The 20,593-nt window shown below is 33.4% G+C and overlaps 2 protein-coding genes and 1 pseudogene across 2 annotated transcripts; 2 read left to right on the top strand and 1 right to left on the bottom strand.

Moving 5' to 3' along the window:
* Positions 1-8,046: 8,046 nt before the first annotated feature.
* On the top strand, positions 8,047-9,168 carry LOC114409128 (annotated as a pseudogene).
* A 1,682-nt stretch (positions 9,169-10,850) lies between these two features.
* Positions 10,851-13,950, top strand: LOC114409126 (ultraviolet-B receptor UVR8). Its single transcript, XM_028372448.1, has 5 exons — positions 10,851-11,023; positions 11,106-11,285; positions 12,176-12,211; positions 12,332-12,492; positions 12,584-13,950. The coding sequence occupies exons 1-5, from the start codon at positions 10,927-10,929 to the stop codon at positions 13,856-13,858; spliced, it is 1,749 nt and encodes a 582-aa protein (XP_028228249.1). The 5' UTR covers positions 10,851-10,926; the 3' UTR covers positions 13,859-13,950.
* Positions 13,951-14,696: 746 nt separating this feature from the next.
* On the bottom strand, positions 14,697-20,021 carry LOC114409125 (protein unc-13 homolog). Its single transcript, XM_028372447.1, has 5 exons — positions 19,268-20,021; positions 17,988-18,857; positions 17,091-17,546; positions 16,353-16,542; positions 14,697-16,267 (listed from the first exon to the last, which is right to left on the bottom strand). Exons 1-5 carry the CDS (start codon positions 19,778-19,780, stop codon positions 15,336-15,338), a joined length of 2,961 nt encoding a protein of 986 aa, XP_028228248.1. The 5' UTR covers positions 19,781-20,021; the 3' UTR covers positions 14,697-15,335.
* Between the last annotated feature and the right edge of the window lie 572 nt (positions 20,022-20,593).

Genomic DNA, 20,593 nt, shown 5'->3' with positions numbered 1-20,593 from the left:
CTTCCGTCAAACTAGAATGACTTGTTCACATAGTGCATCTTTAGTTTCACATTGAGTTATCCAAAATCAAGTTGAAATACCAAATATCACGATTTTGAGTAAATGTTCACATGTTGGTCTCGTGCTAAAGAATTTATTTTGAACCCATAATGGATTCTGAGTTTAAACAAATTTAGGCAGCTTTTACATTGGATAAAAATTTGAAACCGAGTTTTAAAACAAAAACACTCAACATAAATCACTTCACTTCAGCATTAAATTTAACTAGAATCAATTTTGCAAAATCAATTTCATTCAAATCACTTTTGCAAACGTTCAACCAAACAATTGTACAAATAGTCAACTACATCAGAATTACAGGCATGGAATAACCATTGACAGGTAAAGCTTCCATTATATGAAAGACTGATAAATATTATGAAATGAACAAACCATTTTAAGTTCTTGATCACCATTGCTTGAGACTGCGAGTTGCTGTTGTTGAGGTTTGGCAGATGAGAACATTTTCTTGGACAAGTGATTTCTACTGGGCTTTGATAAATCCAACAACAGACCAAAAATGAAACCTATAACAAGCCCTGGAATGAAGTTCTCAGCCTTGAAACTTCCTGCTAACCATTCTCCTTTTTGCTTTTGTTGTTGCTGCGTTTACATACAAAGTTACAAACAATACCAATAATACTTGGGTACACAAATAGCGTGTATAAGGGAATTGACATGGCTCCCAATATAAGGGGTTAAAGAGAATAACTTAAAAGATATGAATTTTGGACTACCCCTTTTCTGGGAGAGGTGCTTGGTTATAGGAGAGGATGGTGAAACATTTTGTATATCAAATATGCGTTAAAAAAATGATTTTTTCTAAATATTAAATAATGTGGATATAGTGAAAGAGGGCAATAACTGTTTTGCTTAGTTGTTGGAACAAAAAACACAAAAGAAGAGAGATATGGGAAGTGAAAGACATGAAACCAACCTGGTCGCGAGATTGATTAGTATTTAGGACGGAAAGGAACATTGGGTGTTTGCAGTGAAGGATGAAGGGACATGAATGAGCAAAGGTTGAAAATTTGAGGTTGAAGTGCTGTTTTGTTAGTGGCAGCACAAAAGGGTAAGTGGATATTGAGAAGATAGAACAGGAATCAAGATTACCCGTGGCAGCTTTGGACAGAGCATGCCGCAGTACTTAAATATATATTTTTTTTACATACTGTAATTTAGTGTTTATTATTTTATTTTGTTTTTATAAAAAAAATCTTATAAAAAATATTCATTTTATTTTTTGTCGAAAAGCACTTTAAATAAAAAAAATTACTATTTAAAGTATTTTTTTTATGATTCAAAGCTTTATATAAAATATTTTGAAGATAAAAATAAAACAAACATATTTTAAAAAGTTTAAAATAAAAAAATTACAATGATAAAAATGAAAAAAATACTAAATTAAATAAAAAAATGTATTTAAATCTTTTATTAATTTAGGATTTATTGCACTTTTTTTCCCATTTTTTATAATTTTTTCAAAATTTATCATAAATTATAAATTTTGGATATTTTACTAACTTATTTTTAAATTTTGTGCCTTTTATAAAAAAAATTCCACATTTTGACACCAAACTTTTAATAGTTATCTGTCACTTGATTTTTGAAACAAAAATTCTTAAATAACATAGTAACAAAAATGCACAGAATCTTAAAAATTGGATGACAAAGTATGTGAAAATTTCAAAGTTGGTGGCAAACTACTTGAAATTTCAAAATTGAATGGAAAATGTGAAAATTTCTTTATTTGATGGTAAATTTTACAAAAACATAAAACATATATCACAAAACATTTAAGTAATCCTTCCCTTTATGTGACACTTGAAATTTTTCCATTTAATCACTATTTTTTAACAAATATTTACATGAGTTTAATTTTGGAGACTCGTTAAATTCAAAACAGATTCAAGACTCAAAGAATATTTTATATATTATTTGTCAACTATTTTTAAAAAATATTTAGATGAGTTGAATATTGGAGACTTATTAAATTCAAAACAAATCAAAGATTCAAATAATATTTTATATATTATTGGCCAATAGGATTTAAACTCAAATATTTATGAGATATGAATTTTATCATTAGCAACTGAATTAGTTTTTTAACGATGATTTATTTTTATTTATAGCCTTCAATTTTTTTGTGAAAGTTAAAATTTTCCATATGTATTAGTCTTTATAATTTTCATATTTTTACTATATAATACTATATCACTTGTTGTTGATGGGAGAGGCGGTTAGGGGTGGAAATTCCAAGAAGAAATGAGAAAAATAGAGGAAAAAGAAAAAGAGTTCAAAGGCAAGGGGTCTAAAATAGAGATGTGAAAAAATTAAAATTAAAATTTTTATTTTATTTTAATATGTAATTTAAAACTTAAATATTTGTTTGTATTTATAGATATGTCATTTTTTATTTTAATTCTTATAAATTATTTTAGTTTGATTTATTTTTCTTATAAATTAATGATAATAAGACATTTTATGTTCATGTATGATTTGAATCCCACATGCCTTCCTTCATTTCAGATCAATTATAAGATGAAATTCGCACACCAATTGAGCCAGAAACATATTTTAACTTTTATTGGTTTCTCAACCTACAAAACTCATGGAATGATTCCAAAATGAGATGAAGGAAGACGTTTGGAAATGCAATTTAGGCATAAAAAAATCGAAAAAGGTTAAGTAAGATGAGAGATGTGTAAATAAAAAATTTGGACAAAATTATAAATTAACATGATGAAAATTAAATAAGAAAACAGAAAATGTAAAAGGAAGAATAAGATAGGTGCCACAAAGAATGATGTTTGGTTAGCTTGAGGATCGCCACAATAATTAAACAATTCTTGATAAGATCAAATGGTTCAAAAAAGAATCCTAACAGAGATAATTCTTACACTTTAATGATAAAATGAACAAAAGTCTATGTCCATTTACTTCACAATTGATTTATACAAACAAATTTTCATGTATTCGGTAGAAAATAAAAGAAACATAAAATCTCAACATTATAATATAACTAAAATGCCTTGATGGTTAAGTGTGACATAATTAAATTTGAGATCCAAGTCTCAAAATTAGCTACAAGCACTTTATTATTATTATTTTATTAAATCGTAACATCATTAATATGATGACATGGCATGATGATATATCGTTCTATTAATCACATCATTATATTTGTAATGGAACTAGAATGGAAAAACTAAAAGCAAATGACCTTGAATTTGTAGAGATTAAAAAAAATTGGTAGGATGAAAATAAAAAATGTTAAATTATAAGGAAAAAAATATTTAAGCATATATTTTTTATTTTTTTATGTATTATATTATATAATTCTTCGTTTATTAAATCTTTCTAATTTTAATAATTTATATAAATTTTATGTTTTAGATGACAAAATTCAGTAAAAAATCTGTAAGATGGGTAAAGTAGAGATATATTGATTTCTCAACACCAAAAGAAAATATTTCTATCTAATAAAACAAATAAAAAATCAATTATATAAAAACCATTTAGATTGAATCAATTAATCCAATAAAAATTGATTTTAATATCAAATTATTTAAATGGTAAGATTAAAAAATAGAATAGACGCATAAAAAAATTTCTCTTTAAAATCAAATAAATATTCCCATAAATATTATTAGTTCAACCTACATCATTAGACAATGTTATCATGGACTTTATTGTCATAGGTTGTTGTTTGGCTTCTTCACTTGCATTGGAATTTTCATATGTATGTGTTTGTTTAAGCGGTTTGATTATTAATTAATAGTGTCCAATTTACAGCGAAGGAAAAGTTATACGAGATGCTGTATATATATAAAAAAAGGTTATACGAGATTGTGAGTAAAAGATATACATTTGGAAATACTTGTTAAATTGAGAATTGTTAACATGAAAGTCAACTAATGTAACTTTTATATCTAGAGTTGGGCATCCATGCTTGGACTCTCGGGCTGCCTACATAAAGCAGCCCACAATGTTTGAATTTTAATTTTTTGAACTCATTTAAATAACTAGTTTTTAGTCTGATTCATTTATCCTGTGAATGAAATGAACTTGATAGTTGACTTCACAAATAATGTGAAATTTTTAGGTCTTAATTAAAAAAATACTAATATTTTTCTTGTCATTTATAAAAATAAAATAAAAATATTAAACTGATAGAATAAAAGTATCGTGATCATTTTACTTGAAATTAGATACATTCTAAAATAGCCAACATTAAATTAAAATCTATAAAGAATAATTTTCGGACATCCTGTGATTAATTGGATTATAAAATGATAATAAAATATTTTTTAAAAGTTTTTTAAGTCACTTTTTTAATTAATTTTTTAGATAATTATTTTTAAAATAGTTTAAAATATGGTTAAATTTCCATTTTTTCTTTTAATTTTTAAGGACCAGGCCGGCTGGCATTGTACGGTTGAAGACTCATTAAAACAAAACCCGTTTAAATTAAGGACTTTGTTAGACAAGTTATAAGAATTATGAGTTTTGCATTTACATATCTAAACAGGTAGATTTATCCGTATATTTAACTTTACTTTTATCCCAATACATTTTAATTTATAAACATTCAAAAACTTATTCAACATTTAGAGAAAAAAAAGAAAAAAAAAATACGTAAATGATAAAATTTATAATGTAATAAAAAAAAGCATATATGTGGTATTGTAATGTTTAAAATAAATAGTAATTTAGATATCATCTATATCAATAGATAAAGAAAATATCCTATTTGAAAATTGTTTTTCATCTTCACTTTTATATAAATATTTTTACACTTTAATTATTTTAAAATTTCTTATTATATCTTTCAAAGAACTCACTTTTATGTATAACAATTCATAACTAGATCTTTATTTTGAATTCTTTTCTCTCAAACTGTTTTCTTTATAACTATTATAAAGGGAATTATCCCAGTTAGTGTCATATTTCTTTCTTGAACATTTTTATCCTCAACTATTATAAATCATTATAATATTTTATTTTACTCCTAATCTAACTTTAAAGAACAACAGTAGACATTTAAAAATTTCTATTATTTTTTCTCCACCTTTTTTTGGAAAACTTTTTTTCTCACTTCTATTCACCCTCTCTTTATAGAAGTTATCCAATATTATTTTATTTTATTTTTTGAATTTTTTTTCATGTTTCACGATTTATTTAATCACTCACCCAACTGCTCACATTTCTTTTTGATTATGAACTACCCAAAATTTTGCTACCAATCATAAACACATGTTGTTTTTAACCTTGCACGTGGTTCTCTTTTCTTTTTCATCCATCTTTCACTTTTGTTATTTGTATTTCTCTTTCTTTTATTACATTTTTATGTTTTTACTTTCTTGTATAATAATTATTTTTTTGGTTGTAATAATTTGTTATCATCATTTACACTTTATTTTTTTTATAGGTCATATATATTATAATAACTACGCAATGAACTGCTATCTATAATTTCTCCATTTTTCATATAATATCCCAACCAAACAAAAACTCTCTATGGCGCCATTCCCTTCTACGTCCGAGTGAGTGACTCTGTTAAGCACTCCGTTCTTCCATGGCTACCTGTGAGTCGCTTTCTCAATCTTATTTTTATTTTCCTGTTTTGGTTCTATTGGCCAAGTTCTTCTTCAGTTTGTGGTGTGTGTATATTTTATGCAGTTTTTATAATCCTTTTTTTTCTTTTTCTTTTAATGGCGTGCAACCACTATTCATTTGGTATCGGTTACTCAGGAGGCAAAGTTCTTCATAAGTTAGGTTGCAAGAATACAACTAGGTTTCACGTTCAGCGAATATGAGAAAAATATGCAAAGCCACCTTCTTTGTTGCTGATAATGCTATTCTGTAATGCTTTTTTTTTTCCCTTTTGTTTCGTCTGTGGTCGAATAAAGGGTGTGTTTGATGTCTATTTCCAATGTTGTTTAAACAAGGCAAAAATAGAAGAAGAAAATGTGAAAACATCTCTCATTTGTTGCTCTGCTATTTTGGTTTCAAAACACTTGTTTTAGAACGGCAAAATTGTATTTTTGTCCCTAGTTAGTCTCTAATTTTGATTTTAGTCTTTCTTTAAATTTATTCATGAATTTAGTCCCCCAATTATATCAAATCATGTGAATGTGATCCACAAGTTCTGATTGGATATGAAAAGGTGCGCCGAAGAGTCAACTCTAACATTTTTTTGTTCATCATCTAATTCCTGACACTCAACGATTATTTTTAACGTTTAAATTTGAACTTGGAGACCACATTTACAGGATTTCACATTATTGAGTGACTAAATCCATGAATAAATTTAAAAAAGGACTAAAATCGAAATTGAAAACAACTAAGGGACCAAAAATGCAACTTTGTCTTCTAGAAATAATTTTCAAAACCTATGGATTTTGGATGAGAAATTGATTATTCACTGGTCTAAAATTATTTAGTAGACAGTTTTTAAAACTAAGAATAGAATAATGAAACATGTTCTAAATTATATTTTTATATAATTTTCTTGTTTTGTCCGTTGTTACCGGCTTTGTTTTTCAATTTTCATAGTTATATATATGTATATAAAAGGAGAAGTGCAGTGTTGCAATTTTTGGTAGCAAAGCTGAAGAATTGTTATGTCGAAATAATGTCCCTAGAGTAGGGGATTGGGGAACAAAGGGTCGTGATGATATTCTTGATTTTTGGTATCGGCATCTCGCCGATCCCTTTTATGTGTATTTTCTTTTTACTTGTGTAATTATATGTAATTGTGTTGAAGTTTATGAAACAATGACTGAGCCAGTGGATTGTTTATAAGTAATCTTATTACTTAAGTCTTCTAGAATAGTATTTGATACATGATAGTATCTGAGTAGAATCCAATCTTCGAGCTAAGTCAGAATTGTTAATCTGCAGTCTCGTAGTATTACATTTCGTTAACTGTTCTGCCTCATACTCAAGATGCTTTTGCCTTTTTAGGCTTATTTAAATATCTTGATCACCACTAGCAGCAGATTTGCTTTCGTGATCTTGCAACTTGGCAACTTTTTGCTTAAGATCCATGATATGCTCTCTGTTCTGTTCAGCTTCATGCATAATCTTTTCCTTCCAAAATATTACTGCTGTTTTTACAGTCTCACGCTCAGACAGCACTTGTGCATGATCAGCGACTTGGGCCTCTAATCTACGATTCTCAGACTGTAAGGTCTCAAGCCTTAAGACTGAAAATCTTTGCCTACATTACTTATCTTCAATTTATTTTGATCTCTATTCTTGATATTTGATGTATAATTCATTAAGCAATTTTATATGCTTGAGAACTAATAACTATCATGGTTTGAAATGGGTTCTTTGGTAGCTTTTGCATAAGCTAACTCTTCGATATCATTCATGTCATTTTTATTAGATTATTATGTTAGGATTAAGGAAGACTTCGTCATTGCAGTGATATCCACAAGAGAGTTTAGGGACGAGGAAGGAAAAATATTCTATCGTGAGGATATTAAGACGTTTTACTGTTGTGTTTATTTATTAGTGCGCAAGTATCTCAATCTGTTCGTATACTTTAACCCAAAGTGCATAAGAACTCCTCATAACAAGTCAATATTTATGGTAGAAATTTCCAATTTTAACTCCTAATCTCGAAACTATCCATAATTCCATATATTCATTTTACCATTGCATCCATAACGCATGGTACAGTACTTCCTAGTTTGTCATAAAAATATCTCATCCAAAATTCCTAGTGTATGTAGTATAAAACATAACCAAAAATAGATAATAAAGCCATGATTGGGACAGGATGCAGCAAAAAAGAAGGAAAATACTTAACATATACCTATTTTCTCCTCATTTTTTTTTATCATATCATGTGTCACTACTCACATTATTTTTTCTCTCTATCTCTCTTGTTCCAATTATATTTATCATTACTCAAATAACAAAGTGTGCAATGTAGGAATGACTTACAGGTTTTAGAGTCTATTGCTAAAGCGTGCTGCATGGTTTACCACCATTCCAGGGATAAAAGGGAAGTTGGCAAGTAAAGGTTTGGAATTGTACACCTTACAAAAGTTCCCTGGCCATCATTCATTCTTATTCCTTCACGTGTCCCCCAAAACTACACAAGGAATCACAGCCATATCCCTCAACCATCAACATATTCTCCTTTATCCTAAATTCTTATTCAACTACCAACTACCACCCCAACAACCTTAATTCCCTCCATTTCCATTTGGAACAATGGAATCCCGTGCCTCCAATTCCAATTCTCCATACCATTACCATCACCACCCTCGTTTCAAACCAAGCCAACCCATCTCAGACCGAATAGTTCGCGCCCTCCGCCACCGCCTGCGCCTCCTCCACCGTTCCGGCTCCACCTTCTTCATATTAGGCGCCACCGGAAACGTGTACACGGTGACCCTATCCTCCTCACCCTCATGCACCTGCCCTGACCGTACAACCCCATGCAAGCACATCCTCTTCGTCTTAATTCGAGTTTTAGGCGTGTCCCTCGATGATGTGTGTCTGAGGAGGAGGACCCCTCGTCCCTGCCAGCTCCAACGCCTCCTCGGAACACCCACATTGCCGGAGGCGGTGGCGGGGGCACCCTGAGGCAGAGGTTTCACCAGCTTTTCTTTAGTGGAGGGTCAACAGAGACAAAGATAGAGATGGAGGAGGGTGCCACGTGCCCGGTTTGCCTTGAGGAAATGGGGAAGGAGCAAAACCTGGTGGCATGTGGAACATGCCGTAACCCAATTCATGAAGAGTGCTTGATGAAGTGGAAGAGGACCAAGGGAAGAAGTGCTAGCTGTGTTATTTGTAGAGCAAGGTGGAGGGATAGGGTGGAGCAAGATGAGTATCTGAACCTGTCTGCTTATGTTGGCGAAGATGATGTGGAACAACCTGATGTCTGCACTTGTTAAGTTTCATGTGCTGAAGAATCAAAATCAAAGTTATAACTAAATGTTTCGTGTGTGTGTAAAGAAGGGGTCCAGAAACGGTTTACGTTGCAAATAGTCAGAAGACAATGAACATTTGTGCTGTGTCTGTAGTGGTGGTACTTGTTTTGTTGCCACATTTATTGTGGCATGGTTCCTTAAACCTTTTACTTTTAGCAAGTATAATTATCTCATATCTGCAGCATGAGCGGTGCAACGCAAACTTTGTTGCATCACTTGAATGGGCTATGCTTGAGCTAAATTTTTATAACGTGGATTTAACCGCGCGAATATGCTCATGATTAATCTGCAACAAGCAGAAAAGTTTCATTCGTGTCGTTTTCTACAAACAGAAAAGGTTTCAAAGTTAATTCTATGGCTGTTTCGAGGGAGCCGAAGATTTATACACTTTTTGAATAAATAGAATTGATTGAAAGATTAAGACTTGTAAAAATAAGTGCATATTATTTTAAAAAGGACTTTATTTCATAAATTTCTTTTTACGTTTTTGAACCATTTTTAATCATAAAATAAAATTTAAATATTACTTCTTTTTAAGTAGATCAAAATCTAAATTTTAAAAATAACTAAATGATGGCTTTTATTGAAAAATAAAGTTTATGTATCACAGGAACCAAAAATATCAACAATGTAAACTTACTTGAAATAAAAATATCTTACCAGAATTAATATTAAAAAAACACACATTTATAAAGATTAAAATTAGAAAAATAAACTTACAAGAATCAAAATAAAAATATATATTTAAGCCCTAAAAAATGTCATGTGATGCCAAGATAAAAAAGTATTGACTTTAAATTTTAGAAGTTAAAAATAAAATAAAAAATTCTACAAACATTAATTAAAATTAAAATCTATTCATTTTTGCAAGAACAAAAAAATTAACCAATAATAATAATAATATGTTTTAATTAAGCTCAATTAAACCCATACTTAATGACAAGAAAAAAAATGAAAAGTTTTTTCAAAATGCATTTACATGTTTTTTTTTAATAATTTTTTAATTTTAAAATTTAGATTAATTTTTTTAATTTTAAAATTTAAGTCAAATCATTATTCAATTTGTGAGACAATTTTCTAGTATATAATTTTTCATATATTCAACAAGCATTTGGTAAACTCTATAAGACTAAATGAAAAATAATTTAAATTATAAGATTATACGTGATTAATTTATATAAAGTTTTTTAAAGAGTTTTAGTATTATTTTAGGGTAAATTATAATTTTGATCTTCATAGAATTTCAAATCCACCATCTTAATCGGTCTATAAAAAATATTTAAATAAGCTTTTTAATACCAATTATATAAATCAAGATAATTACATAAATTAATATATAAATTATTTGATCTAATTTATAAAAATTATGTAAGTTTATTTTTATATATAAATAATACAATTTTTTAATTTAAATTATAATAAGTTATAAATTTTTAATATTTAAATATTATATTAAATTTACGTAACATGTACACATTAATTTTTTAAAATAACCTATATATTAGTTTATGTATTTTTTTTTATATTAAAATTACAATAAAATTAAAAAAAATTAGATATAATAATTTATTAATTTATATTAAAATAAAATTTATAATAAAAATAAATATGTATAAAATTAAATATTAAGCAGAGAGCAAGTGGAGTATGACCATTATAAAATTAAGTAATGTCTAGTGATTTATTATTTTTATCTTAAATAAAAAGTCAAGAATACATCAAAGTTAATATTTAATTTTGAATGATTAACCTAAGAAAAGACAAAAATTATTAAAATCGTGAATTTAAGATTTTAGAAAAAAATAAAAATTACAATTTAGTTTTTTTTATTATTATTAAAAACAAATCTTTTTGTTTTTCCCTTGTCTCGTATTGAATTGAATTGGCATCACTTGTGTTGCGATAAACAGAGCGTGTGTTGTGGTCGGGAGCAATGGAAGACGCCGGCGGGAAGATTGTGAAGTCCGGCCAGGTGTCGCGTAAGGTGGTTGACGTGGCTGCGGGGGAAGCACACACTCTCCTTCTTACTGGTAAACCCAATTCAATTTTCTGTGAATGCAAAATTGAATTTGAAATCTCAAATTTCAATTGTTTTTTTTTTGTGGTGTGCAGGGGATGGCAGTGTTTACTGTTGGGGCAAGGGAATGTTTGGACGGCTCGGGACTGGGGCAGAAAAGGACGAGCTTTTACCAGTACAACTCAACTTTGGATACCCAAATCCAAACGGAACAGAAGGCACTTTCAAAATAGTGGGAATTGCTGCCGGTGCTTATCACAGTCTTGCTCTAGCAGGTTATCTAACCCTTCATACTTCACACCTTCCAATTTCCCTTTTTTCAGTAAGCGGGCGTTTGGTAGGGGGAAAGTTTTATCATTTCCGGGAAAGTCGATTTCTGGGAATCATGATTCCTGAGAATGTGTAAAATATGTTTGGTTAGTCTTAATATGTTTTCTGAGAATTAAAGATTCATGTAAAATATGTAACTAAAATTTTTCTTCCACTCCAGAAAGTTGGATTCTTGCCCCCTCCTTGTGAATGATTTTGTGGGAAAGTGAGCTAAAACAGATTCCTGGGAAAGGAAATACTTTCCGTCTACCAAAAGCCCCCCAAATATCCAATGGAAACAAAATTAAGTGCAGTTCTTTGGGTGCTTTTAGTGTTATACTCTCATCAAAATTAGAGTTTCACTTCAATAATCTGTATAATAAATGTTTGCATTAAAGGTCAGTCAACATAAATTACTGAGATAAATTTCCAAGTCTAATTGGGTAACAATACCAAAATTACATATGGAAATGTATCTAAGTTTTGTTCATATCTGAACTTTGTGCTTGATAAATTTAATATACAAAACATTAATTCCTGTTTGGTTTCATGTTCACAAGCAAAAACTTGCTCAATAATAGTATTAGCTTTTACCATCAAATGCAAATTAGACTTGGTTTTTGAACGAAATTGATGCGGATCCAAACATGCAATTATTGTTAACCAAATGTCCTAATTATTGTTAACCTTGTTACTAAACTTTTATAAGAGTCATTAGTATATGCATGCATTTAGATTTGTCAAACAGATATGAAACACCATGAGTATTGGTTACTAATGTAAACTTAGGCTGATTCATCTGATTTGAATTTGAAGGTCATTCCCCCATCTAATTCTTCAGTCTGTGTGTTGACAGAAGACGGAGCTGTTTGGTGTTGGGGTTACAATTTCTGTATCCTTAATATGCTTGGAGTCCCTCGGTGGATCTCAGTTGCAGATATTACTTGTTTTTTCTAGAAGTTTGTTGAATTTATATTATGTACTAGCATCTGTATCCTTGACTACCGTATGGATGGTCAACTTGGTATAAATGGAGAGGAATCACATGACAATGAATATGCTGTTGGAGACAATTCTCTAGTGCCCCGCATACTGAACAAGTTTCTTGAATTGCATCCCCCTGATTCTTCTTCATCGGGTGTGTCTGAAGCAGAAAGTAAAACACCACTTAAGGTATAACAGAATTGCATTATTTTTTTTAATGTAAAACATTAACCAAGGTGACTTCATCATTGATGTTGCTTCACCTGTTCAACTTTCTCAGATATGTGCTGTCAAAGCTGGAGGAATGATGTCTCTAGCTATTGATAACCATGGGACCCTGTGGATGTGGGGAAACTGCCCACGACAAAGCAAAGAAGGTGGGTTAGCACTTGTAAGCAGTTTCACTCCAACTCCAGTTTGGGATTTTCAGGGCCACACTGTTGTCAAGGTTGCATGTGGAAATGAGCATGTTGTAGCTCTGGTTAGTGCTGGAGAGACATACAATGGTGAAGATCTAGTGTGCTACTCTTGGGGTTATAACAGCCGTGGCCAATTAGGCTTGGGGGATCGAGAGAGCAGACTGCATCCGGAAGTTGTTAGAACATTTGACGAGGAGTCCCCTTATGAGGTAGCATGTGGTGCCTTTCACACTGCTTTGCTCACTCGTAAAAAGAAACCTAGTGACACAGTAGAAAGCACATGCTGGACCTTTGGCCTTGGGGATAATGGCCAGCTTGGGCATGGAACTACACAAAGCACATTATTTCCTACACCTGTTAAAGAATTGCCACAAAATGTATCACTTATCTGTGTTGACTGTGGTTTGTTTCATACTAGTGTTGTTTCCTCAGATGGGGATGTGTGGTCATGGGGAATGGAGAAGGGCCTTGGCTTATGCCCTGATGCTAGTCGTGCTGGAACAGATTCGGGCGATGCCCTCTCTCCCCGTCTCATGTCATGCCAGCCCCATCAACTTAAATTTCCAGATCCAGTTAAAGTTGCATGTGGGGCCGCACATACTGTTATTGTTGCACGAAAGGGATATAGAATGTGGTCTTGGGGTAGGGGAAGGAGTGGAGTTCTTGGAGATGGTAAAGGGTTTGATTGTTACACTCCTACAGCTGTGCTATGGCCTTCTACAATGGAGGATTCTGAGGAAGAGGAAGTAAAAAGCTCCGGTGAGCAAGATAAGGCTAGAGAAAAGGAGACTGGATTGACAACAGAAACAGAAGAGAAATTATCTTCAGCATTGAATGAGCTGAAGCTGCTTCAAACAAAGCTATCTATAATGGAAAAATATGCTAGTATACTTCATGGTTCTATTTTTGGAAAACCTTTTGATGAACAAGATATCCCTGTTTCATTGCGGAATTCAGGTTCATTTGACATTGCAAAAGAATGGGAGAGTATGTTGGAGGCAGCAGATCAAAGGAAGCTGATTAGGTTGGAAATGTTTTACCGTGACATGCTTACTGGAGTGAAAGATGAACTAATGAAGAGAAGGATCAAGGAAATTGTACAAGAGTGTCTCCAATCTTCAGAGGTGAAAAAATAGTATGTATAAATAAAAACAAAATGCATCCCATTCCGAACAAAAGGATCTCGGATAAAAACCAACGAGCTATTTGATCATTCCATTTTGCACCATTGGTATGCCCATTTATTTTTTATTTGATCATTTTATTTTGCAATCGTTCAATCCGATAGCACATTGTCAGTATTAGAATTCTCCCATCCAAACCTCACCCTAATTCCTTTACAAAGTACACAGCGCTTATTTGCGTATCAATTTTATTACATTTTTAGTTTCTTAAGTACTTTGTAATAAAACGAAAAGAAAAATGCATTATAGCACATTTCATTTTCACTTTTCTCAAACCAGAAAGGAGTATATAGTGTAAATGAAAAGTGATCTGCAATACATACTTTCACACTATAAAATGTAATATTTTGTTTTCCACTTCTACATTTAACTTATTTGTCACCCACATTTTTTTTAACTGAAATTTTTGTACTAGTGTCTATAAATTCTCAAGAAAATTGTTTATTTTCCTTTACAAAAATTACTCTACCATAGAGGCATTGATGCAACTTTCGCTACTACTTTCATATTTTGATTTTTTTTTCCTCCCTGTATTTAAGAAGACAACAGTCAGCAGATCACAAAGCATGATGGGTCACTAAAATAAAAAATAAAAAAAGTTTGCAACGATTTCAATTATAGGAAGTACAATAAGAGCAATCAATTATTCCGGCCCCACTAAGATAATGTATACTCAGTCTTTGCGTTTTCCAAAATCAAGTAGCTAAAGGTGTTTTAGCTGTCCACACATGGCACAACCCAACAATCCCGACCAGAAACTTCGTTAAGATAAGTCCAAAAGCCAAACATGTCTAACTAAAGAGGGACATGTATAACATAAAAAAGTGCTGAATTAGCATATGTACAATGTTAAATCTCAGCTTACAATCAATGCCGGCCTTTTCATTCATACTAAGAAATAGTTGCAGAAACTTCCAATCAACAAATAGGCTATTATACACCGCCTGCATTTCATACTAGTAAAAGGGACAACCCAATCCAAAGGAATTTAACAAAAGAATAATGAGAACATAGATGCCATTTTCATACTATATATAGAGAGAGAGGGCAGCCTCAGAAGGTAAAAGGAAAACTTAAGCTAAACACAGAATAAACCACCGTGAGATATCTCTAATCATCCAATAATTAATGAATCAGAAAGAATATTCAACTACCTTCGCAAATAAGTCAGCCATAATCATGGCCAAGATTTATGCTGCCTAACTTCGGACTTGGAGAACACGGCGGTAGCACTAAGCCTCTGGCCAATATTCCCGATGTCTTACAGGATGGTCGCATCCTGACGTAAATCTTGCTCAACAATTCACATAAATTACCTGCTGGACAACGTTGTACTATATACCAGCAGAACCAGACAAATTAAACAGAATGCATCTCCCACTCCCAGTACATCACAGTTTGCCATTCCATTAACTGGTTCTCAAGGTTGTTAAAGTTTCTTAGGCAGATCATATGCCTTCTTCAGAAACTTAGAAGCTGATTCATCATTTCTATAGCACAAAACACGTAACAATGTGTTTGGTTCTGATGGATTCCACTGTCCAGAAGTTGGAGGTAATGGGAGTTTGGACCTGGCAGAGGATTTATATGTCTCCATGGTCAACCGTTTGAACTGCTCAATGAGGGTCTCTGTGTCAGTTCTGAAAAGGGGAAGGATAGACCTTGCAGTAGTTGAAAATTTATCTATTAATTCAGAAGGCAAACCATCCCCATTTGCCCAAAACAACTCCTTGAGAAACTTGAAATCATCCTCTATGATCTGAGAGTCCTTCCGGGTAAAAGAACGTGAGGGACCTCCAGCAAGCAATACAAGCAAGAATCCATCAAAGGAAGCTCTCATTATTTCAGTAATAATTCGTGTGCGAATTCTTTCATGAACAGTATCTGAAATGAACATTAACTTCCGCTCAAGTTCCTGAAGAAATGGCTCAATCCTTGAAGATGCTGGATCCCCAACATATAAACCATCCCATAATACCTGGCTTAGATCATGGAAGACAATTCTATATGCTGCAGCTTCACAGAGTTGCTGAATTCCTTCAAGACATGCAGCTGGAGATAGTTCAAACTTCTTTGCTAATCCATTTGAAAAATCTTCTACATGAGCAGATTCAGAGTTCCGTAAAAGGGTAATTATTCTTTTTTCCAGAACATCAAATTCACCCAGGATCCATTGCAAAGTATTTATGCGAACACAGAGTTGGGGTATTCCCGAGGAGCTATCCCCATTTGTTGCAACCTGAGGATTTCTCTTCTGAGGATTTGGAGATTTATCCTTTTTCTTCCCAAAGCCCTGAAACTTTGAACCAATAGTGCATCTGGTCAACGCAGGCATTGTTGGAAGAAATGTGTTCCGTGATCCTGAATATTAGAACAAAGAACAGTTATTACAGATGCAAAATATAAGAGCTCAAGTACTCAACTATAAAATTCCAACATAATTTACCGCAGCCAGATTTTGCTTTGATAACATAGTACTGAAGGCATCTGTCAAGACCATTCATTACTTCAGGAAGCAATGCAGGATGCATCGGTATTGGAAGCTGAAAGAAAGCATCTAAAGTTTCATTTATAATTCGCAAAACTTCAACAGCAGATGGGGCATATCCTTCCTGATTTGCTTGAGCACTCCACAGCTAGGATAGGATATCACAGTAAACTAAGTTAGTTCAAGAAAAGGTACTTAAATAATGCATATAGTCAGAACACATGAAAATTAATCACATGCATAGTTATGAACATGTTATCACTTATCAATTAAGAGAATCTAATGATGTAAAGACACACACACACACATAACTTACAAATGTTCAGCAATGACTTTATGATGCTTGATTAAAGACTATAAACTCCTGAGTTTGAAGGTGTGTTTGGGCGAACAACTTAATTAAGTGCTTATTCAATAAGTTCCTATCGCACGATAGCTTATGTTATAAATTTGGCCATAAAATTATTGAAATAAACTAAAAAGAGCTTATTTTGATAAACTTCACCAAGAAGCTTGTGGCTCTCCTAAGAGAGCTTCTAGGAGTCATAAGTTATTTTCAAAAGCTCATAATGTCCATAAAAGCTCTTCAACACACCTAATTTAATCAAAATACTCATCAGCGACAATCCTTATAGGTAATGAAGTACCAATGAAAATCATTAACTGGTAACAAAAGCAAAGATAACGAATGCAAACCTCTTGCTGCAGATTTCTGTCGACCCATTCCTTCAGTCTGTCTATTCTAGTCTTGATCCATATTTTCACAAGATTGGCAATTGCACCTTCAGCCTCGTAAGGAGGCATCTCACGGATAATTGCCTTACCACCATCTTCACTTTCCACTGAATCCTCAACAGCTATCTGCACAAGGTCTTTCTCCAACTGATCTGCGGCTCTCAAAACTTGAACAGCATCAGGTGTCAATTCTGTGATTCCTGATATGAATTGCTTCAATTCGTTTCCATAGCATGCATGAAGGGTGGCCACAGCAAGACCTGCTGCCAAAGGATGCCATCTCTTAAGTATTGGACTGAACACTTGCTTTTCATTGACTGCCAGGCTACCTACATCCTTTGCAAGGATGACAAGGCCAGGAAGAGCATTTGGCTGATTTTTGGACGCTCTCCTGCTGGAGTCAGCTTTCTCCATTATCTACGCAGCCGCAAAACAATTATATTTCAGCACATGCATATCTATCAAAATATAACAGAGAGGCAGATCGATAAAGAATTTAACATGAAAACTAAACTATCCATTAACTTTATATGAACATCCTAGCTTCCATTCCTTATAAGCCTTGTATATTTAATTAGCATTTTGAATATGATATGTCTAGTTTTCTCACTTACACGCAATCACCTAGAATTGTAGATTGTATGGCAATATATTTTCACATTGATTTAATAAGTAAAAAACGTGCACGCATTATATTGTCAAACACAACCAACCTGTGAGTTATACTTTACACCCCCCCCCAAATGGAATCCAAATCTCCCTCTTCAAGCACTATTGCAACCCCAGTAGATGATAAACCTCAAGTCTATATCACCTTTTACTAAATGGAAAAGCCAATGGAAAACAGAAAGAACTTGCCTGGGCAAAAGCAGTACGCAGTGATGACCTGATGTAAGTTTCAATTCTTTCACGTGCCACATTGACTTCATTTTTTCTCCTCCGGCGATACTCATTGGATATATCTTCAACCAAAATCTTAGCTGCTGCTACCCCTAAAGAGACAATGCCCTGCATGGTTTCAACATTTCCCCGGTCAAAAGTTTCGTGATAAGCAAGGAGCCTTTTCTCAGCCCACCCCATAATTGAAGTCAATGTAGAACTCAAAACTTTGGAATATTCTGCATCTTTTGTTGTCTTTGCATCTTTCGCAACTTCCGCCAGCTGGCCGTCAGCAGCAGACAGCAAGTCCAAGTCCAGCTGGCCAGTCACGACAAACCGGTGAAACAAAACCCAAGTGAAACAGAGATTATGCAGCGTCTGATTCAATCCAAGGATTCCCCAGGTCTTCTTGATTTGTTCCATTAGCTCATCAAATTCCTCAATAATCGATGATTCATCATTAGCATCAAAGCAGGATTGCAGAAGCATTTCATAAAGCCGCAGATTCAGAGGAATCCCATCCGCCCAGTGGCACGAATCAACATAAGACCCGTCATATGACCTATTCGCAAGAGACATAACAGCACTACGAAGAACCTGCATAGACTCAGTATTCTTCCCGGTTTCTATAGGCTTATCCAATGCAGCATGAACAATCTGCCGCAGACGCTGCACAGCGGAATTGGACTTATCCAACGGCATGTGAGGATGCAAAATCAAACCAGCTTCCAGAACCTTCAAGGTCCTCTTCTGCCAGTCATCGTACTCTTGCTGATCAGTAAAATCCGAAGCCTTGAGCTGCTGCAACAACTCAAGCGGAACCACCACAGACTCAATCCTTCTTCCAACCTGCAATAATAAACACTCAATTAAACTTCAATGACACGCACACAATTGAGCAATTCACACACGCAATAATTAACAAGTTAACGAGCACTTCGTGGAGGTTGTTATTTAAACAAGTTGTTAGTTATATTTAGATCAAAGTAACAATCACGTGAGAAATTGAGATAATCCAATAGCAGATCAAAGGATTTTGAACTCTCAGCGACCGCATCCATTGCGGCCGCGTTTATCCGCAATTTCTTGCAATATCAAGGATTCTGACAAAACCTCGAATTTAAAACCTCAGCGAAAAGCGATTAGCAAGTAAAACTCAAAGAAAAAAGCTGGCAGGGCGAGATCAAGCGTCACTCGCAACATGCATTGCAGCACGTGCGAAAAACGTGAGGAGTGGTTTAAGCGAAGAGTGTAACGACCTGGCCAGCGGAAATCCTGAGCAGCGCGCGTCGAACGCGCGAATCCATGGCTTCGGAAACCCTCATCTGGTTGCGCATGAGTTCGCCGACGGTGAGAGGGCGCTTGGGCTTTCCCTGGCCCGAACCGGAGCCAGGGCTCTTTCTGGAGGCCGAACCGGGAGATTTCAGACCGAAGGCCTTCTTGACCTTGCTGGCGGCTGTGGAGGTTATGGATCGCTGGAGCGCGGGCGAGTTCGGAGAGTTCTGACTCGGCGAATTGGTGGAGGAGTGGTTGGCAGCGGAACTGAGAGGCTTGCCGGAGGAGGTGCGGCACGCGGCGACGAAGATCTCGTACGCCGTTAGCGCGAGGTCGGAATCGGAGAGACTGGCGGAGAGTTGGCCGAGCGGAGAGGGAAGGTCGTCGGCGGCGGTGACGGCGGCGGGCTTGGGAGGCATTATCGGCGGTGGCGGCAGCGGCGGCGTGGAGTCTCTCTTGGAGTGGCCCAATGAGAGGTCTCTGAAGAGATGAGCCATTGTTGAGAGAGAGAAAGAAGAGAAGCAAAGAGAAGAAGAGAGAGTCAAGAGGATGGACTACATACATACAGGCTAAAACTGATGTTGAGATCAGATAGGGACACTGCCTCTTCTTTCTTTCTCTTTTTACTTTTCTTGCATTCTTTCTTTTTTATTACTTCCAAATATTACCATAAATTTGAGGATTAATTAAGTTTTAAGTTGTATAAATTAAACAACTCAATATTTAATAAACATTATTAATGAGAGAGATTATTCTTAATAATGATAAATTTTTTAGTGGTCATTTTTCTTTAAAAAATAATTTAGAAATCAATTTTTTTTAAAATATAATTTAGAAACCAAATATTCAAAATCCCATAAATTTAAGTAATAAAAACTTAATTTACCATAAATTAAATTTTCAATTACTCTTCTTTCTCATTGTAAAACTTTACTAATAGTCAATTATTGGGTTTATATATTTTTTATTTTAGATATCTTTTTATCTCTGACTTTTTACAAAATTTCGGCCTATCTCCTCGCGCAGAGACCAAATTTGTTTAGATATTTTTTTTATTCTAATTTGTTCAGATATTTAATTGTATCGTTGCATGTATTAGTGATACACACTAGTCGAACCAATCAATGGGTTGGGAGTTTTGTTTAAAATAATAATAAAAATAATAAACGCATTGAATTGTTGGGAGTAGTTGATGAAAAAAAAAAGCTTGTCATTATTTTTAGTGTAAATATACGAAAAATAGAATTTAATTTTCATAAATTAATATTGGAATCCATAAAAAAATATTAATATTAGAAAGATTTTCATAT

Source organism: Glycine soja, chromosome 4 (genome assembly GCF_004193775.1).
Source record: "Glycine soja cultivar W05 chromosome 4, ASM419377v2, whole genome shotgun sequence".
NCBI classification, from domain to species: domain Eukaryota; kingdom Viridiplantae; phylum Streptophyta; class Magnoliopsida; order Fabales; family Fabaceae; genus Glycine; species Glycine soja.
The sequence above is the reverse complement of the archived record's forward strand: the minus strand, read 5'-3'. Positions and strand labels throughout refer to the sequence as shown.